Source organism: Microtus ochrogaster, chromosome 24 (genome assembly GCF_000317375.1).
Source record: "Microtus ochrogaster isolate Prairie Vole_2 chromosome 24, MicOch1.0, whole genome shotgun sequence".
In the NCBI taxonomy this organism is placed as follows: domain Eukaryota; kingdom Metazoa; phylum Chordata; class Mammalia; order Rodentia; family Cricetidae; genus Microtus; species Microtus ochrogaster.
This window is the reverse complement of record NC_022024.1, coordinates 269774-280935: the sequence shown is the minus strand read 5'-3', so window position 1 is coordinate 280935 and position 11162 is coordinate 269774. Positions and strand designations below refer to the sequence as shown.

The following is an 11162-nucleotide window of genomic DNA, read 5'->3' as shown; positions in this document are numbered from 1 at the left end:
ACAAATTACCACCAATCTTGATTTAAGATCTGGGGGTTTTAATTTTGGTGCCGAGGATTGATCAATACAGGACCGCCCCAACAGGAGCCTTATGATACCCTACATTCCTCTTTTTTTTTTTTTTTTCCATCACAGGGTTTCTCTGTAGCTTTGGAGCCTGTCCTGGAACTAGCTCTTGTAGACCAGGCTGGCCTCGAACTCATAGAGATCTGATCTACCTGCCTCTGCCTGGGATTAAAGGCATGCACAACCATCGCCAGTTTACCCTACATTCTTAAATGTCTTTTTTTTTTTAAAGATTTATTTATTATGTATACAACATCTACATCCATGTATGCCCACATGCAAAAAAAGGGCGCCAGATCTCATTAAGGATGGTTGTAAGGCACCATGTGGTTGCTGGGAATTCTACTTAGGTCCTCTGGAAGAACAGCCAGTGCTCTTTTGTCTCAAGCTATCCTCCTGTCTCAGTCCCGATTATCTTTGACTGTACAAATTCCCACCAATCTTGATTTAAGATCTGGGGGTTTTAATTTTGGTGCCGAGGATTGATCAATACAGGACCGCCCCAACAGGAGCCTTATGATACCCTACATTCCTCTTTTTTTTTTTTTTTTTTTTCATCACAGGGTTTCTCTGTAGCTTTGGAGCCTGTCCTGGAATTCGCTATGTAGACCAGGCTGGTCTCGAACTCACTGAGATCCACCTGTTTCGGTCTCCCAAGTGCTGGGGATTAAAAGAGTGTGCCACCCTTGCCCAGGTTCTTAAATATATCTTAAAAAGTAGACTCGGAGCTCCAGGACAGGCTCCAAAGCTACAGAGAAACCCTATCTCGAAAAACAAAACAAAACAAAAAAGTAGACTCAGTCAGCTGTGTTTCTCTCCTCTGGGATTACAGACAGGACCCAGTACATCTGGGTTCAGCTTCAAGACCCAATGCCTTCTATAACCACCAACTAGAAAATTGTGAACATTGGAGTATACGTCTATGGCTTTTTAAGAAAACAATTAAATTTTAATTATGAGTATGTGTACAGTTAGTTGATCACGCAAGCCAGAAGAGGCTGATGGATTCCCCTGGAAACTACAGTTTATGTGGCGTGGGTGGTGAGAACCGGAAAAGGAGCCGTACTCTTTACTACCGAGCCATCTCCCCAGTCCTATTTTTAAAGTCTTAAAATAACTCATTGGTATACAACTCCAGCAGCAGGCGGGGTGGGTTTAAAATACCACACAGCTGTTATTCTTGTTTCCGTCTTGGATACGAATCTGCCGCGTTACCGTTGCGGTTTAACAAGAACAACAAAACTAACTCATCAAACGCCATTCGCCACACCTGCGCTGCGCGGGCCCCCACCCCTCCCCACGCCCCGCGCGCGCACGCCAGCCTCCTATTGGTTCTATTGGTCCAGAAGGCGGTGCCGTGCGTGCGTGCGCGCGCGCGCGCCGGTTCCCGGATGGGCCGTGACTTCCGGCATTCTCCCCGCGGGCGGCAGGGGGCGCGCGCCGCGGAACTCCGCTTTGTGGCGGGGGCCTCCTCGGCCCGGGTAGCCGAGAGGCGGCCGGGCTCTCAGCCAGGAGCCGCCGTCGCTCGAGCTCCGGAGCGAAATGGTCGCCGGGCCTCCGCGCGTCCCGTGAAGGGTCGGGAGCCACGCGGGGAGGAGAGGGTAGGCGCCGGAAGCGGGGGCGCGGGGCACGAGGCCGGGTGACCGTTTGCTGGCGGCTGGCCGCGGTGTCCTCGCCGGGCCGGAGGGCGGGGCCTCGGCTGGCGGGGCGCCGGGCGGGGGGGCCTCCCGGCAGGCCCCGCGGCGGAGGATGCGGGTGGTCTCCGGGGTCGCTCTGGGCTCCCCGCAGGGGTCCGGGCGACCGCGGGTGCCTGTGGCCTGCACCTCTGGGTGGGGCGGGACCGGGCTGCCCCGAGTTGACTCAGCTTTTCCTGTCGGGCTGGTCAAGTTGGGACACGTTCCGCGTCGCCTGCTGGAGGAGCTAAGCCCCGACTTGCCTCCAGCTGGGGCTATTTAAACCCGGCCTTTTCTGCAGCCGTCTGCTGCCGGCGAGCGGAGAGGGGACACCTGTGGCTTCCCCGACGACGGCGCCTCTCCTGCGTGGATCCACGTAAGGGACAACTCGTTTCATGTCCTTTTTTGATTTACGAAAGCTACTGTTAAAGACACTTTTTGTTTCTTTTATATAAAAAAAGTATTTTACCATTTCAAGTTTTTATCGTCTGTTTTTTTTTTCTCTTTTTTCTTTCTACTTGTAGGCCAATGTGCAATACCAACATGTCTGTGTCTACTGATGGTGCCGTAAGCACCTCACAGATTCCAGCTTCGGAACAAGAGACTCTGGTTGGTATTTTTGTCTTGAGTGTATAAAAATAACTTATCTTACTAGGTAGTCAATTAAGACGCTTAAACCCAAGCTGTAGCACAGCCCTAAAATTGTAACTGTATGTTTAATGAAAACTTCCTCGGTTGTGATTGCATTAGGGAATTAACTGCAAGAATCTGTATTTTCATAGCTCTTCACTGACACGGCCTTTAAAATGAGTTCCATTACATCAAGTGTGGATGCTAACGCTTATGACATGCATTGTCGTGTTTGTTCTACAGCTGTGTAAATGGTGATCTTAAAGGCACTATAAATATAAACTCTTGAAGCTTTTAGTCATCACAGAAATGCATAAAATAAAAATTCAAAGTACCAGTCTATATCTTGTTTCCTATTCTATATTAATATATAAAGGTGTCCTCAGTAAACTACAGAATTACTTTTAATGACTGCAGAGTTTTTGATGACTGAAGCACACCATTTGAGTGTTTTTCTTAAGTCTTTACAGCTTTTGTTTGCTTTCGGTGTCAGATTGGACCCCAGCCTTTGGGCTGTGGGTGCATAAGTACTGTCCCACTGAGCTGAGCTACATTCTTAGCCCTGTGACCTACTGGTAGATGTAAAAGTTGCCTCCTGTGTGTCATTATTCTGTAAGAAAGATAAGGAAGTAGAAATCGTAGGACCTGAATAAGCACATCTGATTGCTCACTGGTAACTGGCTCACCAAAAGGTGATGATGGTCTTCACTCCTGCCAGCACTGAATTAGCACTAGCTTTCTTTTTTCCTTTTGATGTCATTTTGTACATATTGTTGAAGAATGTGATGATTTGCTACATGCATACTTGTCAAGGTATTTTAGCTTTCCACTTCTTTAAACATTATCGTTTCTGGTTGGCATTCTTCACACGCCCTTCTCGTTGTTTATAAACTGTGTCCTAGGACTGTGAGCCAGTTTTACTGTTACTGCACTGTTGTTTCAGGATTCAGGCCTGGATCTCCAGTGAGCAGCCTATCCTTTGATTTATCAAGTAACTTGTTTATCAGAAGTTGTGCTCAACCTCTGCCTCTGTTTAGCCCCCTCTTTTCCTTCTCCCCTCATTCCCTTTTGCGTTTTTCATAGTAGTTTCCATGATTCTCTAGTTCTGCGCATTTTCAGTGTAGTTAATTTTTTTTACTAGTACTGTATGTAACTTGATGTCTTTATTACTGAAAATATTTTTATATAGTCAGATTTATCTGCTTTGATGACTTCTGAGTTTTCTTAGAATGTTTTGCAAGAATCTGTTCAAAGATTATGCACGTATTTATCGTATTTTCATGTAGTACTTTAAAACTTGTTTTTTTGCATGTGGGGTTGTGACAGATTTAGCTATGCTGTCATGTTGTCCTGGAATTCACTCTGTAGACCAGGCTGGCCTTGAACTCCCAGAGATCTGGCAGCCTCTTCCTTCTGAGTGTTGGGATTAAAAGCCTGCACCACCACGTCCAGGTGGTTCCCTTTTTTTTTTTTTGAAACTTCTTCCTTGTTTCTGAGATTATAATTGTACAGTTTGTTCCTTCTTTTTCCAAAGCCTCCAATATGCTTTTTCTATTTTGCAAATTCACAACCTTGTTTTCATTAATTTTTGTTACATGCATACACATCTTCCTAAATACAAATTTCTCTGTGTGAATAATGCCATTTATATGTATAGTTACAGTATTGACTATTTGGTATTTGATAACCTATTTCTGTACTCTTTAGGAATAAATACATTTCTTTTTCTTTCTTTTTTTTTGTTTTTTGTTTTTGTTTTTTTGTTTTTCGAGACAGGGTTTCTCTAGCTTTGGAGCCTGTCCTGGAACTAGCTCTTGTAGACCAGGCTGGCCTAAAACTCAGAGATCCGCCTGCCTCTGCCTTCAGAGTGCTGGGATTAAAGGCGTGCGCCACCACCGCCTGGCAGGAATAAATGCATTTCTAAAGAGCATTTTAAAACCGCTAAAAATAGTCTTTAAAAAAGTGGGACTGGAGAGGGTGCTGAGTAGTTAGTTACAAGTGCACTTGCTGCTTTTTCAAAGGATCTAGGTTGGATTCCCATCACCAACAAGGTGGCTCAGCCCTCTTGTAATTCCAGTTTCAGAAGATCTACTGGCCTCTTTTGGCCTCTAGGGGTACTGTATGAACATGGCATACAGATATACATGCAGGTGAAACACCAATACACATAAAAATTGCTAAAAATTTTTTAAAAAGTCCCAAATATCAAAAATAAATATGCAAAGATAATGATTTGTGTGGGGGTGAGTTTATAAAAGTTGAGTTTTGCAGATACAGTGAGCATGATCACATTACATGCCTACTCCATCCTGGTTTTCCAAACATTCTTTCAACTTTAGTTGACTCAGTGTACTTACTATCCTTAAAGCATTTAACAGTCTTTTAAAAATAAACCAAATGCTGTCCAGAAGTGGTATTCACTTTAGTCCGGTTTGTCTTGAGGCTACCTCCTGAGGTTGCATTCTAGGCCATGTAGACAAAGGGTTTGCACCATGTGAAGCCATAAAAAACTGTCCTGCTAGGGAAAGACAGCTAAGTGGCTAGGAGTGCTGGTTACTGCTAGTGGACCTGGTTCCATTCTCACCACCCATGTGATGACTCACAGCCATCTGTAACTCCAGTGCTAAAGGATTTGACATTCTTTTCTGACCTCTTTGGGGACCAAGGACACAAGTGGTGCACAGAAGTACATGCAGGTAAGATACTCATATGCATAAACAAAATGAAACAAAAGACTCATTAAAGCTGTAAGGGACAGGAGCATCTTCAGAGTAGTGCAGCTTGCCAGTTAGGTGGCTGTTGTCTTTTTTTTTTCTTTTTCTTTTTTGAGACAGAGTTTCTCTGTAGCTTTGGAGCCTGTCCCGAAACTAACCTTATAAGACCTGCCTCTGCCTCCTGAGTGCTGGCATGTGCCACCACCGCCTAGCTTTTTAAGGATTTTTATTTTGTGAGTGTGAATGTTTTGCCTGCATGGGTGTATGTGTACCATGTGGATGCCTGGTGCCTACAGAAGCCAGAAGAGGGTGTCAGAGTCCTTGGAACTCGTTACAGATGGTTTTGATCTATTATGTGAGTGCTGGGAACAAAACCCAGGGCCTCTGTAAGAGCAGCAAGTGTTCTTAGCCTCTAAGTTATCTCTTAGCCCCACCAGTTATTACCTCACTACTGGGAAGGCTAGATTAGAGTCAGCCTAGACTGTAGCTTCTGCTACAGTAAGACCTGTTTTTACAAATAAGGGTTATTTTGTATTCACTCCTGTAGTTCATTTAGTACTTTGCTTTAATTGGCTAGACATGGAAAAAATACCTTCTGGCTCTTTTGATTTTACTGGCATGCTCTTTAAATAAAAGTCCTGTCCTTTTTTTTTTTTTTTTGTGGCACTATCTTGCCTTTTTGGGTGCATTGTAAATGATTATAACTGAGTGTTTGAAGTGTAAATCACATAGGAAGAAAATACTGAGCTGTAGTTGAGGGACATGAATTGTAGTCTTTGAATTGTTCATTACCTCTTTGGTTTGGATTTGTTCTGTAGCAGTTGGGTGTATAATAGATTGGTGATAGGCTTAGTCCTAAAGGTGTATTTTTTTCTCCTTCATTCTGTAAGTTTCCTTAGAGCAGACCTTTGGGTTTGTACAGTACACTTACTAAGCACACTGGATCTCAACTAGATTTTTTAGTAGTAAACAGATGATAGAGCTGGAGAAAGGAAATAGTATCACATTCCCATGTATGTTCAGTCCCTGCAGAAGCCAGAAGACGATGTTGAATCACCTGAAACAAGCTGGAGTTTCAGGCAGTTGTGAAGTGCCTGATGGTTGGTGGGTCCTAGGAACTGAGCCTGGGTCCTCTGCATAAGCAACAAGTACTTTTAATCTCTGAGCCTCTTGATACTGTTTTTTGTTTGTTTGTTTTTTTTGAAACTGGGTTTCTCTATCTTTAGAGCCTTCCCTGGAACTAGCTTTTGTGGGCTAGGCTGGCCTTGAACCCACAGAGATCCACCTGCCTGTCTGGAATTAAAGGCTTGCACCACCACCACCTGGCCCTTGATACTGTTTGTTTTTTGATCACAACTAATAGTATTTAATGACTTCATGATAATTGCTTAATACGATAGTTTTTTTCTATAGCATTTTTCCTCCTCTTTGGTGATGTGTGCTTCTCCATTTATGAAGTCTATTGCACTTAGTGTAAAACCCAACTTTTTGAGGTCTGACTTTGTAACAAATTGTTAAATGGTATTTGCTGCCTTTATTGGGCTTCCTTTTGGACAGACTTGGTGGGCTTATGCTGGAGAGTGCTCTCATGGATATAACAGCAGCTGTTCTTTTCTTCTACAGGTTAGACCAAAGCCATTGCTTTTGAAGTTGTTAAAGTCTGTTGGTGCGCAAAAGGATACTTATACTATGAAAGAGGTGAGCAGAACCGAGAGATAGAGAATTGAGTCTTTTTTTCCTTTTTTGATTTTATTATGTATACATTGTTCAGTCTGTATGTACACCTGCAGACCAGAAGAGGGCGCCAGATCTCATTACAGATGGTTGTGAGTTACCATGTGGTTCCTGGGAATTCTACTTAGGTCCTCTGGAAGAACAGCCAGTGCTCTTAACCACCGAGCCATCTCTGTAACCTGAATACTTAATAGTTAATACTATTAATAGTTAATAATAGTCTTAATAGCTATATTTTTTTCAAGTTTGTGGGTAAGATTTGTTATATAGAAAGATTTTGTAATAAGCAGAGACACTGTTTTGTGACCATTTGAACTATATTTTGAAGCTAAAAATACTAATTTGTATGACTTTCTTTTTTTGAGACAAGGTTTTTCTATGTAGCTCTGATGTCCTGGAAATCTCTTTGTAGACCAGACTGGCCTCTAACTCACAGAAGTCCACCTGCCCATGCCTCTGAGTGCTTGGGGTTATAGAATTCTTAGCATTTGTGCTGTGAGCTCATTTGGCAAATTGGTAAAAGTCTCTGATTTGTAATTTCTCAGAATCATTTAAATGCATAACAGTAAACAAATTTATGATAATGTACTTTTAGTTACTTTTTAATTTTTAAAGCTTTATTTATTTTGTGTATATGTACATGTATAATGGAGATTAAAGGACATTTTGAGGAATCAGTTCTCTCCTACCCGGTGAATCCTGGGTAATCAGACAAGGGTCATCTGGCTTGGCAGGAAGCACCTTTACCTTTTGAACCATCTCACCTGCCCAGTATAAACCTTTTACATTAGCAAAATACGGGGCTGGAGAGGTGGCTCAGCAGTTAGGAACACTGACTGCTCTTCTAGAAGACCCAAATTCAATTCCCAGCTTGCACATGGCAGCCCACAGCTGTCTGTAACTTCAGTTCCAGGGCACCCTTACCCAGGCATACATTCAGGCAGAACATCAGTGCACATAAAAACAAAACAAATTCTGACAGTAAGTTTGAATTTAGTGTAGTAAGGAATGAAATAAAATGTTAAAATATTTGTTTTTAGGGATAGCACAGTACAAAAACAGTTTGTTTATTGGTGACAGAAATTACAAATATTATCATTTGTTGCCTATATTCATAATTGATGAGAAAACTAAGTTTCAGTTCAAATTTAGTGAAAATGAAGATCATACCCCCTCCCCATAATCCCTCCCCATCACAATTGTTGAATTCCCTTAATTTTATCGAAGGACTTCTTGGGTATCCCTGGGTCCCAGGATGTGCTCTAGAGCTACAAGAGTACAATGTACTGTACTGAAATCCCGGGTGAGTTGATTCCATGAATCTGTTGTCTGTTTCATGGACACAGCATTGTACTGTTGTTTACCTTAAAGTTGTTTATGAAAGTATGGTTTTCAGTGAGTGGCTGGGCAGTTGTAGACAATTTCAGTGTGAGAGATACAAGTGTTATCTTGTTTACTTAAAACACTGAAGTTTTGTTCTTATGACTGGTTAGTGGGACAGGAAGAGACTGAATCAGCTATACTGTTAGAAACCTCTTAGAGGATACTTTCTAGGAGGAACCTATTTTTCTTGACCCACTGCCTGCAGCAGCGTCTGTGATCATGGACGTGTAGGCACGTTCCTTTAGTATTGATTGACTCACTGGGTGGTGATGGCACACATATTTAATATCAGCACTCAGGAGGCAGGGGCAGGCGGATCTCTGAGTTGAAGGCCAGCCTGGTCTACAGAGCAGGACAGTCAGAGCTGTTAACAGAGAACCCTATCTCGAAAAACAAAACAAAACAAAAAAAGTTGATTGATTCCTGCTTAGCTACTAAAACTACTAAGTCTCTTAAGTGTTAAGTGATGTTTTTAGGGTCATTAACTTTTTGGGTTGACCTTTATAAAATTAGTTAAGGAAATAAACAAGAAAGTATGGATTTAGCAATAGACAGAGTAGAAAATAGATCAAAGCCATCAAAAAGATGTTGGGTGCTCGTATTGAGCTGTATGCAGTGGCTCAGTGATGTTCTTCTGTTCTCCACAGGGCATTGCCTTCCAAGTCCCTTACTTTAAAACATAAAACTTTTAATGCAGTGTATGTACAGTTTTCCTTATGCTTTGATATCTCTATATTACCTAATACATGATGTAAGCAGTTGTTAATAACTGTATTATTTAAGGAGTATTGACAAGGAAAAACATTTCCTTGTTTAGGACAGATCTCTGGAGTTAGTTTAGACCCAGAGTTGGATGGACCGTGGATGTGGGACTTAGAGCTGTTTATATTGTCTGTTTTCAGTTCTTTCTCCTGGGGCACTTGAGAGAGTAGTGAAAATCAGTATGGGGTAGTAAAAAGTGCACTGGAATAGGGGTCAGTCCTAGAGTGGTTTCTTCATCCTTTTTTAGGTTTCTTTCTATTTTGGCGGTGCTCGGTGTCAGACCAAGGGGCGGCCTTTTCATTTCCATCCCGTGATAACAATTGTGTCGGGACAGTGAGGCTGTACTGACAGCTGCACTGTGCACTGTAATATGCTTACAGACTTGTCTTGTTGATGGGCTGCTTTTGGGATAACAGTGTGTGCTAAAACTGATTTAATGGCGCACAGAGCACTACTGTTTAATTTAATAGTAGTGGTTGGGACCATGGACTACTTGGGTTGATTGCAGTAATAACTGAGACTGTCTGATTGGGAGATGCCATTGGTGATTTTCCTGTTCCTCTGGGATGACTTCAGAGCTGTTGAAGTTTTAGGTGATTGTTTTCTTCATTTTTTTTTTTTTTTGCATTTTTGCCTCCCCTTTCTTTCCTAGAATGTTAGTATCTAGATTTCTGAGCAGGATTAAGGTTTATGAGAAAAAAGAAAAGAAACTCATTTAAGTAATGTGAAGGAAAGGAACAGTTACTTCTGTTTTCATCAACTTAAAAAGAGCTTCTAGACACAAAATGGTCTTGTATAGGATTGTGGATGTGGTTGTTTGGATAAGGGGGTATTACTCAATGTATGCAAAACTGATATTTAGTTTCCTTTAATATTTAAAAATGACATTTCTATTTCAGATTATATTTTATCTTGGCCAGTATATTATGACTAAACGATTATATGATGAGAAGCAGCAACATATTGTGTATTGTTCAAATGATCTTCTAGGAGACTTGTTTGGAGTGCCAAGCTTCTCCGTGAAAGAGCACAGGTAAATAAATCAGAAAGCTGCAGCTCGCCTCCATCTCTGTCCCTCTGTCAGAGAGAAACTGTGGCCATTCATACAAGATGCTCTACTGCTGCTGACACTCCTGGCCCTGATACTCATTTGGGGAGGGGGTAGTATATTGTTTGGGAACCTGAATTCCTGTTTGTTGATATATGTTGTTGTTTGTTTAATTGTGTGTGAGCATGTTCCTTGTGAGTGTGGCGTTCAGAAGATAGCTCCCTCCACTGTGTGAGTTCTTAGGATTGAACTCAGGCCATCAGGCCTGTCCAGTCTTTGGTTGTTTGGGCGTGTAAGGAATCTAACTTCACTCAGTTCTAGGTTCTCTATTTATAATTTTTTTTTTCCTTACAAGGAAAATATATACAATGATCTACAGAAACTTGGTGGTCGTAAGTCAGCAAGGTAAGTTAATTTTGAATACTCTGAAAATACTGTAGCTCTGAAGACAGTTCTTTCTGATTCAGGGTCTCATGTATCCTAGTCTAACCTCAAACTCACTGTGTAGTTGAGAACCCTTGAGCTTTTAGAAAGTGTTTGAGTATCTTGGTGTGTGTGTATATGATACATGTCTGTTGGTGGGACACGGGCCATGATGTCTATGTGGAACTCATGTGACATTCTTTTTATGTGGGCTCTAGAAATCCTCCTCAGACTTTTAGGGTTCCGTGCAAGCGTCCTGCCAGTCTCTCTAATTGTGTTTTAAGGATTGGAGACATACTTAGTGGAAGAGTGCTTTCCCAGCCTGTGTGCAGTTCTGCTGTAATCCCTAGCACTGTAAAGTAAAAGGCAGAACAAAACAGTACAGAGACATTGTTGCTATCTGTGTGCATTTTGTGTTTCTGGTTCTCTTTATTTATCATTTTCGTCACCTCTTTCAGTGCTGACTAATTTTGTTGTAAATTATTACTTATTTTTATGTGTGTCAGTGTTTTGTCTGTGTGTATGTCTGTGTACCATCTGTGTGCAGTGCCTGTGAAGACAGAGAAGGCCATCAGGTCTAGAACTGGAATTACAGATAGTTGTGAGATATCCAGATTTGTCTGGAATAATAGCCAATGCTCTTAACCACTGAGCCATAGTTCCAGCCTCTGTTTACTTTTTTGCTTTGTTTTGAGATTGGATCCCTGTAAATTTTCTAGGCTGGTTTGG

The 11162-nt window shown here is 41.9% G+C and overlaps 1 protein-coding gene across 3 annotated transcripts in view; it reads left to right on the top strand.

The window, feature by feature from the left end:
- Positions 1–1520: 1520 nt before the first annotated feature.
- Positions 1521–11162, top strand: part of Mdm2 (MDM2 proto-oncogene) — a 23040-nt gene continuing 13398 nt past the window's right edge. Inside the window, exons 1-6 of one of the 3 annotated variants that reach the window (XM_005357897.2) lie at positions 1521–1667; positions 2041–2115; positions 2264–2348; positions 6707–6781; positions 9862–9995; positions 10366–10415. In XM_005357897.2, coding sequence (XP_005357954.1) covers positions 2268–2348; positions 6707–6781; positions 9862–9995; positions 10366–10415 — 340 coding nt within the window. In that variant the 5' untranslated portion in view covers positions 1521–1667; positions 2041–2115; positions 2264–2267. Of the gene's footprint in view, positions 1668–1953; positions 2116–2263; positions 2349–6706; positions 6782–9861; positions 9996–10365; positions 10416–11162 lie in introns of all 3 variants that reach the window. The other 2 variants (XM_026784548.1, XM_013350275.2) reach the window with 2 other exon arrangements.